Source organism: Rhopilema esculentum, chromosome 20 (assembly GCF_057945365.1).
Source record: "Rhopilema esculentum isolate cy_ngs chromosome 20, ASM5794536v1, whole genome shotgun sequence".
Classification (NCBI taxonomy): domain Eukaryota; kingdom Metazoa; phylum Cnidaria; class Scyphozoa; order Rhizostomeae; family Rhizostomatidae; genus Rhopilema; species Rhopilema esculentum.
In genome coordinates, this window is record NC_142834.1 from 9,285,439 (window position 1) to 9,309,303 (window position 23,865).

At 37.0% G+C, this 23,865-nt stretch overlaps 2 protein-coding genes across 9 annotated transcripts in view; both read right to left on the reverse strand.

Annotated features, from left to right (window-relative positions):
• The window catches only part of LOC135687790 (semaphorin-1A), a 53,685-nt gene extending 52,396 nt beyond the window's left edge, over positions 1–1,289 (reverse strand). For 4 of the 8 annotated variants that reach the window (XM_065204451.2, XM_065204445.2, XM_065204446.2 and 1 more), the window contains exon 1: positions 1,104–1,289. The gene's annotated coding sequence lies outside the window, so the exon portion shown is untranslated. The remainder of the gene's footprint in view (positions 1–1,103) is intronic. The other 4 variants (XM_065204450.2, XM_065204444.2, XM_065204454.2 and 1 more) reach the window with 2 other exon arrangements.
• A 2,236-nt stretch (positions 1,290–3,525) lies between these two features.
• LOC135687792 (uncharacterized) lies at positions 3,526–19,292 on the reverse strand. Its single transcript, XM_065204455.2, has 3 exons — positions 18,642–19,292; positions 11,573–11,774; positions 3,526–7,678 (listed from the first exon to the last, which is right to left on the reverse strand). The coding sequence occupies exons 2-3, from the start codon at positions 11,751–11,753 to the stop codon at positions 6,273–6,275; spliced, it is 1,587 nt and encodes a 528-aa protein (XP_065060527.2). The 5' UTR covers positions 11,754–11,774; positions 18,642–19,292; the 3' UTR covers positions 3,526–6,272.
• Between the last annotated feature and the right edge of the window lie 4,573 nt (positions 19,293–23,865).

Below are 23,865 nucleotides of genomic sequence, written 5' to 3' on the forward strand. Positions count from 1 at the left end.
TGAAGACACTGTTCTTTCAAATCAAATGGCATTCATTAAAATGATGAAGTTAGCATAAGATTTGCTAATTACTTCAGTGACACCACTCTATGACACCAAGAAGTCAGTCAATACAGTATAATCTGTGATATCTAGAGAGTTTCTTACAACCAACAAACTGACCGACCAGACAGTGTGAGAGGTATCTCTTGCAGACGGCGGACGGGAAGTAGTAACTCTCAAATTGAGTACAAATCTTAGCACGGGCAAGGTTGCTTGACGGGAAAGTCTGATCCAGGCTTAACGCTCGTGTTTGCATCGCGTAGAAAACAATAAAACATGTTAACTGAATAAAAAGTTCTTCTCATAAACAAATGATGAAACATTTTAAGTGCTTAACCTATACAAAAACAAACGTAAGTAACCATGAGTTCCCAACTAGACTAACTTTCATAGGTTTTAATACAAATGTTTACTTCTTCTAGCCTCTATGAAATTTAATGATCCTTCGATTTGACGAAAATTTAGATCGCGAGAGTATCAAAGCACTGTTGAGAATTTCAGTTCCCTGATTCGAAAATTCACTTCACAGTACTATATATTCAGGACGCTTGAATATCTGCAGATTAAAAGAAAGCACTTCAAGATTTGCAAGTAAGTTTAACGAGCAGTACCTAGAGCAAGGATCGTAGCTTGCTCGAAGCTAAATAGCAAGTTTTTCTACCTGTTTTGCCTACCTATTTTATACGATCGATGGGCTTCTTTCTCTGTTTCTTTCATCTAGACCACCACTGTTAATGCTAATCTTTAGAGCCAAGGTTTTAACGCCTTCCCTTCCTTCCGTATTTGCTTGTAAGTACAGAAATAAAGAGGCCCTAACCAGTATCAAAGACAGACTGTTTTCAATTAACGTTTAGGCCTATGTATTTCGAAGAAGTAGCTTGAAAGCCTGCGGTGACGGTATCAAGTAGGCCACACTTCCTGATAATTTAATGTCCCATAAATAACCACAAGTCTATAATAATGATTTAATCGTTTCTTCAACTGTCTATCACCTTGACTCGAAGGAAAAAGTTTATCGTTGATAATAGGACAAAATTTAACGAAAAAGGCAGCCTTCGTACCTGCTCACCGTGTAAAAAGCTCAAAAATAGAAGCGTTTCAGCAAGCAGACCATGTCTTTTCTTTTCCTGTATCCTTACTATCGAAATTCGAAAAACTTTTGACTTGAATTTGAGTAAACATCAAAATCTCCAGGACCACAATGTACACGCTGCTGAAATTCTGTCAACAAATTTCAAACTAACACAACGACGCAGTTTCGCAGACACGCGGGAAACCGCAGGACACGAATGTAAGGGACCTGCAAGGGGGAACTAGACTTTTCGGCAGAATAGTCGTTTAATTCGTTCATATATTTCATTCGCAGATCTTGGGTTTTACACTGGCATCAAAAAGATAAACAATAACTACAGTAACGAAAAACACAGACTAAAATAAACTGTTCTTGTCTACAACCAAGAAAACCCTCGGATAGACAGCCCGCACGAATGATTACCCCTGAAAAAATAAGAACATATAGTAAGCCTCAGGCAGGGCGCTCATTAGAGGATTCGCAGTAGCTTCGTTCTTTTGCATTTAAATTTACTAGTATCTATGCTAAAATTTTAATATAAATTATTAAAGATTAAAACCAAGATGGTGATATTCTTTATAGTTGTTTTAATACGGGTAATGGTTTACTTTTATCTTTAAGTTGGTGTAGTGTTTTTACGGTTCCACTTTTTCATGGTGATCTGTCAGAATTAATAGAAAATAAAAGAAGAATATTCAATGATGATTTCCAGTTGCTGTTTTTATGAATTCATGTTTCTTAAAGTCCAGACTAGCCAGGGGCGCCTACCCAGGAGGGGCAGAGGGGGCAAGCAGTGCCCTTAAATATTTACTCCTAACAAAAGATTAAAAAATCTTGTAGATAATTCATGACTAGTTTAGCTACTCTCACTAAGTTAATTTTCATAAGAAACTCAAAAAATAAAAATATCTTTTTTTGCTGTCGGTCATTGATAACGGAAAATTCTTTTCCAAAAAATGATAATAAACTTAAAAAAGCAACAGTTACTTTTTAGATTCTAGCTATTTCGCCCATCATCAGAACAAGAATGCTACGCTTAGTTCATGCTTAATATAAATATAATGAAATAATATAATAGAATTATATAATAAAAAAAATGCTGAAATATAATAAAGTAAAAAGTTATTTGATTGACATTGGATAATTGTGATTTTTATTTTCCATTCTACATTCTCAATGATTCTGCAACCATAGAGACTAAGCTGAAAATCAAAGTCTTACAGCCAGCACATTTTCAACTGCCATGATTTTTGCAAAACCAAACTTTTCTAATAATGACGAGGCCATTTAATACCTACTTGCATGGAGAATTTTGTCAACCTATGACTATGGTTAGGGTCTTTGATAGAAAATATCCCAGCTGTATGGGTGGAACAGGTCGATGCCAATATTATATTTTGCACCCATCCCCAAACCCCTAACAAATAATCGATTATGGTAGTGGACAAAATTATACTCTTTGCCCTCAGCACCAACACCGCCCTTCTTCTTTAATCTTGTGCAGGCGCCCCTGAGACTAACTTCATTCGGGAAGCACCGCTCCGCAGCCTAAATTTCGAGCAAAAAACAGAACAGAACTGCCTGCGTTTCTTCCAACTTCTAACTTTTCAGACAAAAACACATCAAATGAGTTGAAAAAATTGTCTTTCCTTTTCAACATCCATATATTTAGGGGCCCCGGAACATAAAATTATCATCTTCAAAACAGTAATTAACTAAGAAACGTTATTTAAGAATAAGCCTTTAGACCACTAATAACAAAAGCGAAGAGTTATTGCCACAAATCATGTAATCCCCGTCCTATCACGTTATCGATTGTAGATTAAAATTTTTGGATTCACTGTTTATTTGTTTATTAACTAGTAGATGAAATAACTAGATGTTTCAGACGAATAGTAAATAAGTCAGAGAACTAGCTCTGTATATAGGATGCTCAAGTGTGACGTCACAAAAAACTATTTTTAGAATTATCGAATTTTGACCACATAACATGAAAGATTATCATAAAATAGTCCAATTTATGCAAAATAGCTAAATTTGTCAAAAATTCAGTGAGCTATGGCCAATAGAAGATTTTAAGTTTGCTAACGGATAATTGTTATTTTGGCTCAGTTAATAAAGTCGTGAAGTGAGACCAATTTACAGAGGTTTGATGGGGTCGATGCTTGTGCTCATCTGGTTATATCTCAGCCAATTCGTAGGAGGTATTTCCTAATGCTTTTTAAGGTTATGGGAAAAAATTTCAAAAATTCTAAAAATATATTTTTGTGACGTCATCACTGGACAACTCTTTTGAAGAGACAGATAAAGATTGAGGGAACAGAAAACGGACTTGAGTCACCAATAAAATGTCATTTGACTTTCGAAAACAACTGCAAGGCTCTGAGGGTGAAAAAAAAGAGACTCAATAATACCACTGTCTATTGCGTAACGAGTTCATTCGATAAATACCATTCACTTTATAGATACAAACCAACAGAACAATTGAGAATAAATAATAAATGGAATACAGTAAGCATTAAAATGAAATACAATTTTAACCTAGAAATAATTGCCAAAAAGATAATTTTTGGTGAATCGAGTATACGTTACATTGCAGTTACAAATTCACAAAACAAATTTATTCATTATCATACAACTTGGTACTAACAACATTGTCTCGCTTAGGCAGCTAAATTATTGAACAGGGTACGAGAAACCACCTGCTATATGTTGAACGAATGCAACGAAAGATTATCAAACATTTCTTAGAGTAGAAATTGAAGCTTTCGTATCGTTTATTAATAATTGTTTTCTATTGTGGATGAAAGGAAAACGAGTACATCAGAATGTAAAAAATTATACTAATTATCGAAAGGAAATAGCCTAAGACATTCTTCAGAATGATAAACTGAGGCGTAATTTCAATTCCTTTGTTTTCTTTTTATGTATAGTAGATAGAGCATTGGCAGTGATCAAATTTGTTAGCCTTTTACTTCGAACAACAACAAAAAACAGGATAAATTTGGATGGAGTAAGAGGTAAGGAGGAAGTTCAAAATGTCTCTTAATTGTTTCTTATTGAAAAAGACTGAATACAGACGAAAAATACAATTACCACTCATTTCACAATTGCCTATCTAAAATGATACATTATAATTAAAAGCAAAACATTTTCTAGAAAATGAATAAAACTGATTTGAAATTCAGAGAATACTTAAAAGCTTTGAATCTCTTCGTCTTTCTTGGACTGTCTAAGTACACCACTATTAGCAAAACCATATCCAGTCATAAATCCGATGCACAATGAACTTGGAACTATTAATTATATCAGAATTGAATATCTGAAAATCAATGCAGATATTTTTCCTACCCAAGTCGATATAGAGATATGGATTGGCTAAGGTACCAGGCACGGCTGAAGGTTAGTGATATTTCCTTACTAAAATCGATATACAACTGCAACTTGTTCTGGCTTCTTGCCAGAGGAAGCTAAGCCCTTCTGATTTCTAGAGTATCAAAACAAACTCAATTTTAAACAAAGCATTTGATCGATAATATCTATTATTCCATGCTCAGATCATTTAAACCAGGCGTTTCAATACGTTGGTGTTGCTGAGGCTCAATTTCGTCATGTATGTTGGTATGTATGTAGGGAAATGGGCGTTTATAAGGTAGTATGTAGAACTCACTGTTTGCCCTCTTAAATTATTTGAAGAAACTCTAATAGTATTTCTTGGGTGTTGACACAATGAGGCTGAGCAATATTACATTGCCAATAATACATACATAAATTTTCTAAAGCAATATTCGGACTTTTATACTAATTCATTTTACGTGTAACTTACACCATTAAGAGTCGTATGTATAATCAATAAGGCAAACATTCTAAACATTACTAACACAAGTGAAATAGATCTAATTCGCATATAAGAGAAATTGACGGATACTAACTGAGGCAATTAAAACAAAGTGACAACAATCACTAGTTAATTTACACTGACATATGGTCATATTCTCAATGGTGAATGTTTTCTAGCTGATCTGTTTACAAAAAATCAAAGAACTTTAAGCTGACATGCTAGATTTTTAGGACTCATTTACGGACAATATTTGTGGAAATAGCAAAATGTAAATCAACAAATCCCTGCCGACCTGTCTTCCTTCACTTGTGTTATAACATTTGAAAACATCTGTTGCGCAAGTCGAATTCAAACCGTAAAATGTCTGTTCAAAGTTTCAAAACTTCTATTCACGAAAAGTCGATTCTAATGGATTAAATACAATAACACAAGTTTCTGACAAATAAGATTCGTCAATAAAAGTCAATGCTAATCTAAATGATAGCCTAAAATTACAGGGGACACACCAACCTTTTTATAGGAAAATAACGGGCAAGAAAACTACAGATACCTTAATTTCATAGATGGTAAATTCAATTGGGCCTTACATTACAAGGAATTAATTTCTAACATGCAATTTTTCCAATTATTCAAACACACAAAATGTATTTCAACTGCCAATTTCTCTGAATTTACATACCTACTGTTTTGTTAAAAGTATTATTCTATTAAAACCTGGCATATTCTTGTTCTTTTTTTAAGAGAGTTAGAAAATTAGAAAAACTCTCTCTTAATTTTCTAGACTTTGAAATCTACTCGATAGAACCTCGTTAATTTGATAAGAAAACGTTTGTACACCTTATCTTTGGTGTCATTTTTCTTCGTTTAAATTTCCTTAGAGTTAAAGTCATTGCCTGATTTTTCCTTCAACAAGATATTTGGATATTTTGATACTCTCAAAAAGGGTAAAAAAATAATATATATCAATTCTAGGCAGAAATAAAACGTATGTAAACATAGTGCATGTATTGGAGAACGCTGTTATGTGTATGGCAACGGATTGAGAACAACACATCTGACCTGTTAAAACAACCTTTTTAAGGAGATTTTGGCAGTTCAGTTATCAGAAACAGTGAAATATAGGCCGAGAAAGTTTGTATCAGACGTCTGGGTGCTAAGATGGAGGGTTGGAATTTTGTGGGTAAAACATTTGTCATCACACCAGTGATGTAAAAATCAAATTGGATGGGGAAGCACGTATTCTTAAGAATTCTGACTGATCTAAAATGAAAACATTCCATAAAATTTGACGGAGAACATAATTATTAATATGAATTCTTACCGCTGCACTCCAAACAGTCTACCGAGGTGTCTTCCAACTGCCTTTGACTGTATCCTGTCTTCTTTGCTCTTGGTCATCTTCGTCTCACATTTCGCTTCATGAATCTTGACAGATGCACTTCCATAATAGTTATGACAAAAACGACAGGCGACGTAAGCAGATCCTGACAGGGGTGTTTTAGACCCAATCCTTGGTGTTCGTGCAGACCGCGGTGTCTCTTGAGAATCAAGCGAGTTGCTAGAGGAGGCAGGGCCTGAAGATGAGGTTGCCGATTTCGACAGTGGTGTTGCTAAAAATTTAGCAGATGACCTAACAGCAGAAGAAGGTGTGTGTTCATTTGATCTTGTCCCTTTCGAAACGGGTGTTGTTCTAACAGCGCGTCTGTCAGGGTAGCCATTGACGCTCGATGCATGATTTGTTTTAGGTGATTTTTTGTTAGACATTTGTGGCTTCTGCTTTTTTGCCTTTTCTAATTCGTATTTTCTTTGACATTGGGGTAGATGTATGGGTAGAGACTTGCTTCCAAAAGGCTTGCTGCAATAGCTACAGAACAAAAAACGTGAATTGTCTGAATTATGTGCAGGTTTATGGGCATCTAAGTTGTCCATCGATATAGCCAATGAGTGATCAAGAACATCTTCAGTCCGCCAATTATCTTCAGGCTTAGCAGATCTAAGTTCATTAACAGAGACACATCTACCATTTGGTCGAGAATTCTTCTTGGGCCTAGTCATATCAGGCGTAGTGGTACCCGGTCGAGAAAGACATTTCTTCTCATGTATATGTATGGAATGGATACTAAACATTTTGAAGCAATATTGGCATTCCATGAACTTTGGGTTTCCATCCGTTTTTCGCTGTTCTTTTTCAACAACATTAGATGACAAGTCCTGCAACGACACGGCCTTTTCACTCAAAATATGGGCAATGTTTTTGTCGGAATCATCAATGTCATTATAAACATTAAATTCTCTAGGCGAAAATAAACTGCCATTTAAATTCTGCGAGGAAGACAAAGCCAAGTAAGCTGATCTAGGCCTTTCCTTCCGCTTTGTCTTCGTTGGGCGTCTCTGACTTGTCTCCTTAGACAAATTCTCTTTGCTATCTTTGTCGCGAATTCGTGCATTCCATGCTTGCTTTGGCCCTGTCGAAGAAATGTTAGCAACAGAATGAGCTTTCCTCATACTGCTTGCAACTCCATCCTCTTTTTGTTTCCCTTTTTCTGTTTCACGTACAGCAGATATACTACCAAGAGAGGTGCCTTTCTTAATACTGTCCGCATTTGTAACACCCGTATCCCACCTTCGCTTGCAGTGCCTCTCATGTACACTGATGAAGTGCGGAGCAAAATCCTCTCCACAAATGTAGCAGCGAACGGATTTACGAGAATTGTCATTGGACCCTGAAACGAAAAAGAATTAACGATCAAGATAGGCAATCAGTTCTCTACAAAACAGAAGGATATAAGAACATCGATAAAAAAAAGATATGCACTAACACAAGTTCAAACCATTTATTGAGGTCATGCTGAACGGGAGTTTTGTTACTGAAGGCAGAGCAGCGGCTATGATCAACCTTCTAACTTTATATGCAGTTACAGACAGGGTACCAACATATATAGATTGATAGAAATTTTCTCCAAAACAGAACAATGCTCAAAAACAAAACATCATTCAATTTTAGAATATTTTCCCATCGAAGATTAGTCGATAAGGCAAGACCACGATTATCGAAGGATAATCGGCCTTTATACTGCATGGCGAATGGAACAAAACTAAATAACAGATAACTAAAAAAACATCAACAATAACCCAAATCTGTGTAGATTAATTAAATTTCTTTCATCCATTTTATCATTCTTCTGACCGAATAGCTGAGAAGATGATGGTCCCGCCTCCTTTTGAAGAATTCACTGATTATGTTAGAGCGTCACTTATAACTGAAAAATCGCCAATAAGTCGCAACTTTTGAGACTTTTTAAATCAATTTTTTAAATCAGAAGATTTTTAACACTTATCTTTTGTTTATGACTCTGACAATAATGACTTTTTCTTATTTAGTTCATCTGTTCGTCAGTATTTCACCTAACAGGCGTATCAAGATGATTTGCAGTAGTCTCAAAAAACACCCTTCGATATGGTCTGAACGCGATTCGATGTTTTAGTGCAAATTGATTACCCATTTCTGTAAAAATTCCATTGAAAACAAAACTGACCATTGATCCTCAGATGTACTTGATATTATCTTAGGGTACGTTGAAGTCACTCCTCGATCAATTTACCTATTAAGGGAGCTCTTCCTTTATGTAATTCTCTGCATACAATTTACTTTTGTACATCTTTGCTCATCTTTGTATTTTTATATTAAAGCAATCTTCTGAATTATTGTGTTATAGCGTGTCTACAGTGTTTGTTTGGTTCAAAGCCATTTTAAATTTTCTTAAATAAAACAATTTTCTTAAATTTGATTTTAATCAAAAATAGACAAGAAAATTTAATGGATTAAAAGATAAATAAAAATAACTGCTTGAAGGTTTGGTACAAAGGGTTCCATGCTCTATAGACAGAACTGCACACACTATGTAATTTATTATAATATTTTTTGCTTTTGTTACCTGGGTGACAAGTTGAATGTTAGCGGAGGATGTGAGGTTGGAGTGACAGTAAGAGCAAGACGCAGTTGGGAAAGATTCAGAGGGTGCAGTGAATTAGTTCTTGGAAGAAGGTTTTGTCTGAAGATGAAAGGAAGGATCTATAAGACCGATGTAAGATGAGCAATTCTATATGGCAGTGAAGCATGGTGCTTAAAGGAAAACGAGATGGCAATTTTGAGAAGGGCCGAAAGATACATGCTGAGGACGATAGAAAAAAATACGGACGAACTGATGGACATGTTGGGCTTGAAAAAATAGGTCGATAAGTAGCGAAAGCAAATGGAGTGCGATGGTATGGACTTCTCCTGAGGAGACAACAAGATGGTGTTCTAAGAAAGGCGCTAACTTTTGAAGTTGATGGCCTGAGAAAGACAGGAAGAACCAGGAAGACTTTGAAGAAGCAAGTGGAAGAAGAAATGAACTAATATGATTTACAGAATGAAGATGCTTAAGAGTGAGAGAAATGACGTGAAGGTGAGAAAAGAATTGCTTCAGGGCATAAGTAAATATGGCCACCCCCTTTAAAATGAACAAAACCGGATCAAAACTGGGTTGATGATGATTGATGATGAATATCCGACATACATGATTAGTATTTCAAATTTCATGGCTATTAAAGGTTGATAAAGTTTTAGGAAGCAAATATAATCCCTATGAATGTAAATGGTTAGTTTCTTGCAGTGCATGAAAACCCACCCGACCATGCGACCAGGTGGTCGTAGGAAATTTATTCCTGCATAAAGTTCTGCAGGAAATATTTTACAAAATACCCTTTTGCAAGAAGTACCTGTTTCTTTTCATGTTCATCAAAAGGAAAAAACATGAAGACAAAAGTAATATATCTCATGTAGGTCCCTTATACAGGTTAAATTGATTTTCCTACCTGAGAACCCTTGAGAATGTTTTTGAAAATATAGTCTTTTATCTGGCTTAAGAATATTCTCACCAGTTAGGAAATTAATATCATAGCTAAGCCCCTACTCCAGTTCAATTTAGACGTTAATGGATAAAGAATAATTTTCAGTCACCAAAACAGAAATTGATTTTGTAGTGGTAGTAAAATTGCTTAAACCTCTATAATGTAGCTTCTCCTTTTACCTATAAAAAACTGGTGACACATCATTACGGTTGTTGGAACCTTACCCTTTTTCCTTTATCTTCCCATTCTTGCAGGAAATTTATGCATGATTTTCCCCCGGTCGCAGGGAGAAAAATAAACTTTTATGCCCTGGTTTCTTGTACCATATACTTAATGATATAAAAAGCCTCCTGATTAGGAAACTTTAGAATACAAAAAATTAAAAACAATCTCAGTTGAATACAACGACAAACGAATATTTACACTTTTTGCAGTTAAATTTGACTGGCACTTAGTTATAATTAACTGCCATGAATGACTGGTACACTCTTTTGTAATTCTGTGATTACAAAATATATCATATTTCCTTGACACTCAAGCTGTCATTCTGAGCAAATTGAGCACATTACAATTGAAGACCAAGTGATGATCGTAGCATCATAAATTATAGCCAGGTACCAAAACGACGTATTACTTATTATGGCATAATTCAATATGTTTGCAAGACGAATTGGGGCGGGGGAAGTGCTACACGAGAGATGATTTTTAAAAAAGCATACATTTAGTAAACTAAAGCTTTACGTCTGACACTCTTCAGAGTTTAAAACGTCAGAACATTGATTAAAAACTCTACATTAGGGAATATATATACCCAGTTGTGGATCAAAATAGGCCAATCAGAAACACGAGCACATGACTGTTGAGGTTGACCAATCAGTGCAACTTGCCTATTGAGAATGTTACCAATGGAGTCCTAAGGTTAAAACGAATTACTTTTTTCTACACAGTAGCGGTTTTTTCGTGGTTTTTCTACACAGATAGATTCCAAAACTGCTAGGTGGAACGACGATCGGGCTTTACCAATAATCCGAAACATGTCGCCATTATAGTTTTTTGCACAATGTGGGTTTTCCAGTAAATGCTGCCCGATAGCAGAATCGCAGGTTTTAGTTGTAATTTTAGATTTGCAAGACCGAGGTGGCTGTTCTCTTTGGGGACGAGTTTTGTTTCTAATACTAAGCAACTGTAATACTAGGAACATGTTGTTTTATTCTATCCTCCAATCTTTGGGTAGTGTGTCCTACGTAGCCAGAATCACACTGGCACGTAAATTCATAAAAAACGGAACTTTTTTGTGTGGCAGGAACGCAGTCCTTTTGAATGGACAGATAGGCCTTTTTCGTACTATAAACAACACGTGGGTTGACTGCAAAGAAACAATTTGTAATGGGCAACGTCAACAATTATGTGCTCGTGTTTCTGATTGGCCTATTTTGATCCACAACTGGGTATATATATTTCCTAGCATTGAGTTTTCAATCTATGTTCTGACATTTTAAACTCTGAAGAGTGTCAGACGAAAAGCTTTAGTTTACTAAATGTTTGCTTTTTTCAAAGCCATTTTTAAGTTTTGTTCCACCAAAATATTGTTTACATGAGAGATGTATTACGGTTACGATTTCAATTTGTGATGTTACCTTTGCTTTTGGTAGTGAAGATGGTAGCATTCATAAATCATCGAAAAGTGCTTAGGCAATGGGGTGGGTCATACAAACGCTATTTACCTGATGATGTTGCTGAAATTGTGGATTCAACTTCAAAATCCAACAAACTATCGACTTCTTTTGTTATATCGGTAATGCCTTCTTGCAGCTGATTCAGGCACTGGCGCTCGTGCTCTGCAAGCAATTTTGCATCGAAACTTCCACTACATATAAAACATTTTGACTGCAAAGTAGACTCCATGTTACATTCATCTACGGCGTCCTAAAAAACACAATACCATACTCGTTTAAGACATAACTTAGAAAGAAAACGAAAAGATCAAATGCATAGAATATGTATAACGTATGAAATACTTACTGATCCTCTATTCAACTTACTGTTAAGAGGCTTGCTTAATTGTTTGTGAATGCAAAGAAAGGATTTGCAATGAATGACACGAGACTGATCCTACTGCAAATCGCAAAACAGTCATTGACATCAACTTAAAAATGACAACTCAAGTTACGAGCTAATATGTCTTAAGAAAGCATCTGCAGTGATGGACGATTACAAGGCCTTATGTCCTGCTATTCAATGCGATTTACAAGTAAACAATGATCAAATCTTTTTCAAAAGAGGGTCACCTTCGAATCGACATTCAAACGTCGCTATGTTATAAGGTTCCTACGTCATATTTCAAGCTAGAGAGATAATCAGTTTTGGGTGGCGTGGGGAAAAATCACCACACGATGTGAACGAATTAGAAAAAGAAAATAGATAGGGAATAAAGCCAGATTTATAGTAGTGCATTTAAAGCTCAAACATGGAGCTCAAGAAGAGTATAGGCCAGACAAAAGGACAGTCTGATCTCAAATTTTAAATAGCCTGCGACATTTAGGCCAATATGATAAAGTAGATGTAGACTATCAAGGAAAAAAGGTTGAGGAAAATGAATAAAGAGCAGCAAATAATTAGAAATGAATTAAATCTTTTGCGCAGTCAGCCAACAAGGATTTGGCTAAAAGTCACAATAGGTTTTGAGCGCATCAGTCTTATTTCCTCAAAGCATATTCATAAGCCTAAAAATACTCACAAAAACATAGGGTTGTCCCCACCATACTTATACTTTACACAGTGACGTAGCGTGAGCGCAGAACTTAGGCATGCGGTAACATAAAATATACGGCCATGTTTAAGGAATGTAGTCGTAATTTCAGCTTCTTAAAAATACAAGTGGTAATTAATGATAATCGTGATAATAAATTTTGATTTTGAAAGTAACAAATTATTTGTACTAGAGTAATTCTAATCAATCAATGTGTCTATTTTTTGTATCACAGGCTTCGACACAGGTTGGAAAATGAAGGGGGGCTAAGAGAAAAATTATCACCCATTCGAAAAGTTTTTGAAAAAAGCCCAATTGTTTTGCAAAAATTTTCAGAGTAACTCCTAGTGCTAAAATCGTTTCGCAAAAGATCTTATTCTTATTTATATTCCTCAAGAAAAGGCATCACCGAATGCCCACCTAATGTAAGAATTTTTATGCTATGATGCAACTGGGGGTTCCCGCAAAGAGGAGCTCTCCACACTGCGAAATTGTTGATACACTGCAGAGGCTCTTCTAACAGGAGCAAAAGTTACTGCTCATTTTCTACTCTCATAGTTAACAAAGATGACAATAATGAGCTGTGAGAGTTGTTAGAACAACCACGTAGCTGTAGGTCTCGGCTAGGGGGGGGGGGCAAACTCGAGCAAGAACCATACCTGAGGGGGGCAGGCTTCAAAACAAGAAAACAGATATATAACAGACAGATATATTTGGACAAAATCAAGGTCATGGAATTATAAATATGCCAAATTTTCAAAATATAATTTGGAAAAACTGTAGCCAGAGGGGGCAAGCTGTTGTCAAAATTTTCACTTGGGGGGAGCACAGCCCCCTGTGCCCCCTGCAGCTACGTGGCTGTGTTAGAATTGAAGATGCTTACATGCAGGAGCGTGGCGTGCGGGGGGTGTGGGGGGTGTACACCCCCAACTTTCAGAGAACTCGTCGGTAGAATTAAATTGTTAACAAAATATTAATGTAACAAAAGAATTTCTGTCGGTAAAATATGGTTTTGCATCTCTTACACCCCCCCAGCGAGAATGGTCACGCGACGCCACTGCTTACATGTGGTGTAATGGTTCCAGAAAGTTGTTCCTTGCGCTCAGGTCTACCGCATGCCCTGGTCCGTAAAATCTGACTATACTGGCAAGCCTTTTGACTTGAATTACGGAATACGGATCATGACTAAAATATTTGACCCCACTTTGACGAAACTTTTTCGCTTTTTAACGGTCACAAAGTAAAGAAAGGAAAATAATTGGGTTTGAAATGATGTATCACGCAAAGAATATTCGAAAAAAGCAGCTTATAGGCAGAAAAATATTCTGTATTATCAAATATTTGGGAATGCTTGGGCTAAGGCTGACCGCAAGCTCCAGTCCGGAAAATTCTCACTTCTCTCAGAAGCTTCTCTCGAACTGCACTGAAGCTGCACTGGAGCATCGCATGTTTCGCTTATTTTAGACAGGCAAAAAGGGTGATGTGGAGGGACTTCAGTTTTTTCAAATTTCACAATTCTTAGCAATCTGTTCACTTGGAAAAATAGCCAATTGGCATGTTGGCGCTGGAGTTTCACTGCATGCTGCTCATGACCAGAAAGAGAAGCCGTTTATTGCGGAAAATGTTGTGCATTGACTTTAACACTACAACGAATTTATTGCCGGTAGAAGTGTTGCAAAAATTTTAGAATTTGTCTAGAATTTTTTACGCTTGCGTCGAAAATAGTGCACAGCGTTTATCGACAGTCTGCCTGTCTAAGTATGTAATAGCGATGAAATGTGTGAATCGAATTTTCAAAGAAGTAGACTTTTCACAATCTACAATGAGTCGCTTTTTTGCTAAATATGAAGTTTCATTCATCCAGTGTGTCATCTTTCTCAGAATGATGGCTTCTCCAAACCATTAGCTACCGTAATATTTAAACTAGCAATGACCCAAATAGTTCAAAAACTTAATTGACGATGAATGAGTGCTCAACGCATGAACATCAGACACCTCGTTCTAATCTTAACTTTTGCAGTTGAAAAAATTGTGACAGTGGCTGTGAAAAAACATTAGTGAAAAAGTATTATCAAATAGGATTTTGGAGGCCTGGCCTAAAATGTTTAATGAATACAACAATCCTATGAAGTAAACTAACTATATGGGTAAAGAATACCGTGATTCAGTTATGTAATAAAACCACCGAAAACGATGTTACCAGCCCTCTTACATACGTTGAATGTTTGAATGTAATACGTATTAACAACGAACTTACCATGAACTGTTTTGCTACTCAGCAAGCCTCAATGCTCTTATCATAATCAAGGAACGTAGCTCACGCCTCTTTGCCTTGTAAAATGTGGATTTGAAACAGATCGCAGATTTAAAATAAAGTATTGTCTAACCTTAGATGCCCTAGGCGATTACCCGAGATTAAATGTACAGGAATAACCATAACCAAGTAAGAGCTACATTAAATGAGAATTCCAAAATGAATGGTAAAACATTGACCACAATTGGAACTCAACTAACTGGCAGACCTACAGTTTGATTGACAATGCACATAAACTATCTTCGGATAACTAAGAAAAGATCAAGTTTAAAACATGCCTACTGTTTTAATCATAAAGACATGTTGGGATATAGAGAGCTTTGCCCCTTATGGCCATATTTGAATAAAAGGAGGACCCGCAGAGGGGACTGGAAAGCTTTTATATATTCGTACAGATTAAAGTAGCTAGATATTTTGGTTAAACCTTCCCCCGTTGAAAAGGTGAAATTAGAGAGTCTGGGAGGCACCGTTCTTAAGATTCTAATAAAGATCAGTGTAGGACACTGAATGGATATTGGATTTAATTGTGCTGCGACGAAAGATACTTCATTACCAATTGAACAGTCTCGTATTAGCACCCCTCCCCGTCCCCCCCCCCTCCACAGTCAAGTGATTGGCCCTACCATTGAAGCAGAGAATGGACAGCAGAGAGTTGCAGTTATTGCATTTTATCTTACGAAGTGTGATTTTTGACTTTGTCTAAAGGCAAGGAGAGACTTACGCAGCATAAGGAGGATTTCCACATAACATTAAAATTCTGCCAATGTTACAAAACCAACCATTGATGTAGCAAAGAGCGTTATTTATACAAGCCTAACAGTATGAAAAAAATTGACTTGCATCTGCATTATTTAACATAAATTTTACAAGGGGAGGGGGTGAAGTTGCATCATGATAAATAAGCCACTATCCTTCAATTCACATTCAATAGATAGGGGTTCATAAGAACATGGGGCTGCTCAGACGCTCGATGGCTTATTTTGTCTAAAAAGGTCTCATTCAAAAATAATTTATAATATTAAGAGGAGGGGTGTGAAGTTTTACTTTTAGGTGTCCCATGCAAATAGCACTGTAAAGAAAAATAAAAAAACATAGTAATTACTTCCTATAAATTGTTACTGTAAAGCATTTAACATAATATTTCAAAATGAAGAGTACAACAGTGACAATGCTTTTGAGAGGAGAGTAAGAAAAGAAGTGGCTGACAATTATGGTAAGTGTCCATCTTAATATCACTTGTTTTGACACTGAATCACAAAGAAAAACATTGGTTGGGGTAACCTGGATTGAGATATCAGAGAAAGGGGAGTATCTGGTTTTTGATGATACCTGACAAGTAGAATGGGGGTCAGAAAAATTCAGAAAGCTAGCACCTGAATAAGTGGATAAGTGTCTTTAAAGAAAGCAAGAGGTTTATGTCACATTAAAAACTATGGTCTAGCAAAAGATAGAATCAAGGACTTTGGTAGCATGCCATGGAAAACAAGGGCCAACTTTTAACTCAAGACTTTATACAGTAGGTAGAAAAGCAAGCAGAGAACCAAGGGGTTGAGGTATACTCACCCTGAAAATTTTTTGTTATCAACCCTCGAGATTGGTTAAAACAACATTAAAGCTCATTTTGGCAGTAAGCTTCCCACATTTTAAAAAACTTTTCTCTGCTTCGACCCTTTGCTAAAAAATTAATTTTTGCCTCTGGTCAGTGGTAAAAAGTGCTATGCCACCTTTGCCCCCGGTGTTCCGGGATTGCTTGCATATGTGCTTAGAAAGACTCCCAAACAATCTAGCCAAAAGGGTTATTGTCAAGGTTGTCAAAAAGGATGAGATGCTTGACAGAGTTTTACTTAATAATGACATGAAGGTCAGTTAGTAAACAGGGAAAGGTTTGGGGGAATGCTAATCCAAAGTTAGAAGAGGGTAAATCACTATTTCAAGATTAATATTTAGTCAAAAGGGCCTTAGTTCCTCATACCTGCATTAGTCAGAGCGAGTCAGGGTATGATGCATAGTCAGGTCTTCTAAGCCTATCAGCATACATTTATATTTGGGTTTAGCATCCTTTTGCCATATAAGGGTATTTTCACTAGGGTATATCTAAGGGTATCTCCTGCATTGCCTCTATTTATATATTGAGTTACTTGGCTCAAAGGAGCAAACTGGAGCTTGATTCTGGCCTAGAATGGCTAGATTCAATTGGGCAGCACCCTTGAGGAAAGAATTTTCTTCCTGTCACCTTTGCCATATGATTGTATACAATATATAAACAAAGATATAACATATAGTATATAAGGCACGTAAGTTAGATAGGGTAACTCTGCTTGATAATGTGGGTAGTAAAACCAAAGACAAGGGGAGGGGGGAAAGGGTTCCATTTGTACTAACATACCATGTCACACTCAATGGATTGGGGAAAGCAGCAGTGAAACTTCCATCTATGCTCAGCTACTTGGAGGAGCATAGGAAGGTGTTTCCTGGGCCACCTATAACTGCATTTAGGAGATGTAAGAATGTTAAGGATATTTGTTTCAGGATTAGGCTCAGTAATCTAGGACATGGGGGCACACATACAAAGGGATGTTATCGTTGTAGCAAAGCTCTTTGTCAAGTGTGCAATGTCTAAGTAACAGTGACAGTTTTAAGTCTAAGGTTACTGCTAAGAAATATAAGATAAATTTCTCATTTAACTGTGATTACTCAAAAAATTGGTTTCTTACTTTGGTTTGATCTGGTCCAATGTTGTGAACTTGATCAAGTGCAATGTCTGTGGTGTCCAGTATGTAGGCAGCACATGCACGCCTTTAAGGCTTAGGTTTAATAATTACAAGGCATGTAGTCGTAAGTTTAATTTAGGGTCTTCAGTGCCCCAGATGGAATTTTTCAGACATTCTTCTGAGGAAGGACATCGGGGGTTCCTAAATGACATAAGTGTTAAGTTCATAGGTAGGTTAACAGGTAATAATAGGAGGAGGGAAAGTTTTTGGCAATATCGCTTAAATACTTTATATCCAATGGGTCTTAATACTAGGCAGGTGGATACGTAGGACATTTCTATATTCTTCTACAGTTTTCAATTTTTTTTCTGTATTTTTTTATTTTTTAATGTCGGCTCTTTTGTTCAAAGCTTATCTTCTCATTTTTGTGTTTATAATTTTATGGCTATCATTTATCTCTCGTGAGGGCGGACAGCTATATCTTTAAAAAAGAGCGTTTGCTGTGCTTAAATGGGTGTGGACTCTAAATTTTCCCTCGCCAAATCTTAACACCCCGGTTACGCTACTGTCTGTCGGCAAATTGGGCATGAATCGCTCCCCTCCCCCTCCCCCCACCTGAGGCACGATACCCAGCGACGGCCTTGCTTTTTCTACCGTTTCTTACTAATTTTTGCTACTACAATAGTTATTAACTGATAGTGTATGTCGACTGCCAATCTCAAGCCGACATGAACTTCAAAATTATTTGCGATAAAAGCTATAAACATCCCATAATATCACGGATTTATACACAGATTTCAAACCGCGAAAAAATCAATGAAACTCATTGAATATGTTGGATGGACCACAAGGCTGTGATAATAGGTTTATTTTTGTTAATCATTCGTAGCTATCTCCGTCATAAAAATGTCAAAACGTCATTAAAATAAATGACTTTTCGCCGTGTTTGTCTTCACAGAAGGATAACGCAGGTACATGTCTGACTTTTTAAACATAAAAATAGGCATAAATGTACTCACCTTCTAGGGCATGTTCGCTGCCTGCTATACACCTTGCCTTTTCAGCCATCAAATCTTCCTCAGAAAATAATGGGGTGACAAGATTCCATCTCATTAAAGTGATGATAATGGTCGTTATGCTTGTCACTAGAGCGTGATATCTATCCTTTCTTCGACATCCATGGCGACTACAAAATCTAATGGCCTAATTCTTTTTCTTGTTTTAAAAATTTATTGGCTGCAAAGTACAAAAGACGGACCATGGAAACCTAATGTCTTGGACCGGATGAAATGTAGCGCAGGATCAGTGTTTCCGTGTTTGTTTCTAGTCTAATTTTGATGGGCAAAATTAAGTCATAAACGTGCCGAAAGTCACTTGAAAATACCTTTCTGAAATCTTGGACAATTATTCTTGAACGGGCTTGCTTTAGGCGAGTCACTCTTTTGCTGTTGTTATTAATTAGCTGGAAGACTTAAAATTCATGTACCCATAAAGTCAAATACAAACATGATTCATGAATACTTTATAAAATCATCAAAATCATCAGTTTTCCTTCTCAAATTCATTTCTTAAAGTAAAGTAATGAACGATTTCTTCGTAAAAGCTTTTAAAGTCACATTTAAACTCTTTTCTCTCAATTCTTAACATTATTTTCTTATTATCTTTAAAAATCCTCTGTTCTAAAGGAGAATTTAATAAAGGAGGGCTAAGCTTCCAACATGCTTCCAACAAGACATTCCGCGCTCTGCGATTTCAATATAAAATTTCAATAAACCAGTGATGTTTGTTTGCCTAAGAATACTGGCTTACCCAGACTTGCTTCATTCACTTAGATAACATCATGCTTTTGTTTCATCTCTACTGTGTTAAATTTCATTAACCGAAATGCCTTTGACTTGCAGAGGATGTGGTTGAAATTTCACAAGGCCTTCTGTGACAAGGCTTTGAAGAAGCACCTGCGTATTCTGCAATTTACTAATTGATGATAAACGAAAAAACTACATAGCTGTTTCTTGTTTTAGATATAATAGCAAGGGCGCCGGAGCCAATGAGGCAATGGGGGCAGCACGGGGGTAGCACGGGTCAGCACGGAGGCAGCACGGGGGCAGCAAAGTGCCCCTTTCAAGAAATTGATTTCCGAGCAACATTAATTCATATGAACATTTCGAATGCTAATAAAATCTAGGTTTCAAGCATCTCTTGATACCCACATGCAAGACAAAAGGCGATATTTTCCATTTTGATGAGATTTGCTTGAAAATATCTGAAAATCATTTGCAAAGCAATTTGACCAACAAAAATATTTCTGTTGATAAATTCTCTTTAACATTCATGATCATGCTGAACAAATTTCAGATTGCTGCCGACGTTGGCTCGCATATGCTCGATATATCAGTCAAGGCAACAATAATGTCGTAATTTCAAGCAAAGGCGTAGGAACCAGGTGGCACAGTGGGCATGTAGCCCCCTTTTTTAAAATTCAGTTTACCTGCCCCTTTGCAGCTCACCGAGTTGCTCTCCTTGCTAACTGAATACATAACCAAAAAATTCCCTTGAATTGCTAAGGTGCTATACAAAATGAGCAAAGGGGTGACTTTTTGGGGTGATGATCTAAAATATTTCTTTTCGATCTGCTTTTAAAAACATCAATAAACAAGCTCACAACAAGGATTGCTGAAGATGGTGGCGACTGAAAATCTGCCGCAATACAAGGCCTCCGAAACCTCTCGGTGGCACTATACACAACTGATATCTAAGCCATTGATATCTATACCATTGTAGCCAGGCTTTATGTAACAGTTTTTTTAACAATAATAGAATTTGAACAGTTTTTTTGCGGTACAGAATTTGAAAATGGCTTTGAAAAAAGCAAACATTTTACAACATACTTAAAGCTTTTTCGTCTGACACTCCTCAGAGCATAAAACGTCAGAATAGGTTCCGAAAAACATGTTTGAAAAATATATACCCAGTTGTGGATCGAAATAGGCCAATCAGAAAAACGCAAGCACAAGACCGGTATAGTTGACCAATCAGTGCCGCGAGCCTAAAGAAAAATTACCAATGGAGTCCAAGAGAGAAAACGAACTCCTTTTGTCTACACAATGGCGGCTTTTTCGTTTTTATGTAGATTGACTCCAAAACTGCTAGATGGAAGGACGACCGGGCTCTGCCAATTATCCGAAACATGTCGTCATTATAGAGTTTTGCACAGTCTGGGTTGTCCAAAAGATGTTGACCAATGGCAGAATCACTTGTTTTAACAGTGTTTCTCGACCTACAAGATCGAGGAGGCTGTTCTCTTTGAGGGGCAGTTTTGTTTCGTATGTTGGAAGGAACATGCTGTTTTATCCTATCCCCCAATCTTTGGGTTGTGCGCCCTACGTAGCCAGAATCACACTGGCACGTAAATTCATAAATGACGGAACTTTTTTGGTTGGTAGGGACGCAATCCTTTTGAATGGATGGAAGGGCTCTCCTAGTGCTGTAAACAATCCGAGGATTGACAGCAAAGAAACAATTGGTTATGGCTTGCCTAATCTGACTCTCGAATCGCAAGGAAGTGTTACCAATCCATGGTAGTTTCAAATAAACTGGGCACTTTTGCGGACCAAACTTTGGAACAGCCGAAAAACTTGCGATCTTCTCCTTAGTATAAGATAAAATGACGTCTTCAGGATAGCCGTTGTCCAAGAAGATCGTTGTCCAAGAAAGTTCCGTCATTTATGAATTTACGTGCCAGTGTGATTCTGGCTACGTAGGGCGCACAACCCAAAGATTGGGGGATAGGATAAAACAGCATGTTCCTTCCAACATACGAAACAAAACTGCCCCTCAAAGAGAACAGCCTCCTCGATCTTGTAGGTCGAGAAACACTGTTAAAACAAGTGATTCTGCCATTGGTCAACATCTTTTGGACAACCCAGACTGTGCAAAACTCTATAATGACGACATGTTTCGGATAATTGGCAGAGCCCGGTCGTCCTTCCATCTAGCAGTTTTGGAGTCAATCTACATAAAAACGAAAAAGCCGCCATTGTGTAGACAAAAGGAGTTCGTTTTCTCTCTTGGACTCCATTGGTAATTTTTCTTTAGGCTCGCGGCACTGATTGGTCAACTATACCGGTCTTGTGCTTGCGTTTTTCTGATTGGCCTATTTCGATCCACAACTGGGTATATATTTTTCAAACATGTTTTTCGGAACCTATTCTGACGTTTTATGCTCTGAGGAGTGTCAGACGAAAAAGCTTTAAGTATGTTGTAAAATGTTTGCTTTTTTCAAAGCCATTTTCAAATAATAGAATTATATGATTCCTTCTGCTCTCAAGATCTTTGTCAAATAGATTGAGCGAAATAAGGAACTCAGTTCCAAACGAAATAAGTACAACTAGCAACTTTACAAAAATTAAAGTAAAAATCTCTGAGTTTTCATCGTCTAGTACTTGTGATCCTTGCAAGAAATACGTATGCAATATCAGTTATATTTGATTTGAATTATATTTAGCGTTGGCAATTTAAATTAGCTGGCTTTATTTAGGTTGAATATAGCTTATATTTATTGTACCAACTTTACATAAAGAAAGAAAAAACAGTAAGTTCAGGGAAGTTATATCCAAAAGTTATGTCAAGCCATGTAGATGGTCATCAGAACAAAATTTTGTTTTGATTGTAAAGTAGGATTAGGTCCAGCCACCCCCCCCCCCTTGATGGTTGATGTTGGGATGAAAGAAATTTCGAGAATGAAGTTTGACTGTAGTCTTGATTCAAATGTATTTTTTATAGCTGTAGCCTTCATTTCCGAGAGTCTTTAGGGCGCAGCAACGCAAAATTTCCCTAGGGGCTACTCCCCCAGAACATCGACCCTCCTTCTCTTTCACCTACAATCAGGCTTTGTCATTGACCAAACGACTATTCCCGATCTTTTTCATCAGCAAACTTTGACACCCCCAGAGGCCCTTTTTGCCAGTCCTGCCCCCGCCGCATTATGAAGCTTCCGACGCCTCTGTATAAAAGATTTCCACATATTTTCTATTCGCTCACCACGCCAAGAGAAATACTATGTAAGAAAATTTTCCACTTCAAGATTTGGCCTGGACTTGCTACAAGTCTCTCTCTATCCATTTAGTAATCTGAAATCGAAAGAAAGAAAAAATCGGAGGGAACGAGAGTCTCTCTACTTCCCTTCCATTTTTTCATTTTTTCCTTTTCTATATTTCTCAGATTACTAAATGGATAGAGAGAGACTTGTAGCAAGTTCAGATTTGGCCTAGAAATTGAAGGCTTTGCCTAAGCTTTGAAATTTCGAGAAAGAGACCAATGTACTCAAAACACAACAAGATTGAAAAGAGTTATTGTAAAAGACGGGGCTTTGAGCTTTTTTACTTCGCTATTGTTCTGCCAAGTTCCCTAGCGCTCTGCTCCTCTTTCCAAACTGCTTTTCTGCGTATAAGAACCAGTTGAAATCTTGAAGAAACATTTTGGTCAATCAAAACCAAAAGTTACTATTGCTTACTGTATTTGTCTCAAATCATTAGTCAGACGATAAAGGGCCACGTTAGTTGCTAGTCAAGATTTTTGCTTCAGTTAGTGGAAAAATTTTTAGTTAAAACTACTGGTTGTAATGTTTCCTACATTAAAAGCAAGATGTCTCTGAGCTCCTAATTGAATCGCGATATAAAACAGCCTGCCACAGGACATTTAGAAATTGCTATCCTCTATCATAAGTCGAGCAGATTTCAAAGGAGGAAAGAGACAACATAGGGAAAATGCACATATTACGTAAACAAAATTAGAAATTTTTTGAATAACTTTTCCCCTTATTTATCAGTTACCTTCCCATAACCAACACCATCAAGGTCTGGCGTGGATCAGGCTATTGCCTATTTTAATAAAGCATATCTTGCTATAGAAATTTTTCCAGAAATATTTCAGTTTATGGTATTTAAGAAAATTTTTCAATTACTGTATTTTCTCGCATATATACCACGGCCCCTCATCACCCCCCCCCCCCCATCGACTCGCATTAGCGCTAATCATTAGTCATAGTAGCCCGAGTATGATTAGTAAGTTGGCAAGACAGTCTTTCAAGCAGCTAGTCATAACCCGTTCTAAACTCGCACATTTAAACGCCGAAAGGGTCGGGACATGTTAAAACAGAACAACTGAGTAGACGCTGGACTTACTCCATGAGCCTCTGTTTCGCTACTGCCTCACTTGACGGACGCTACAACCACTGATCTATCA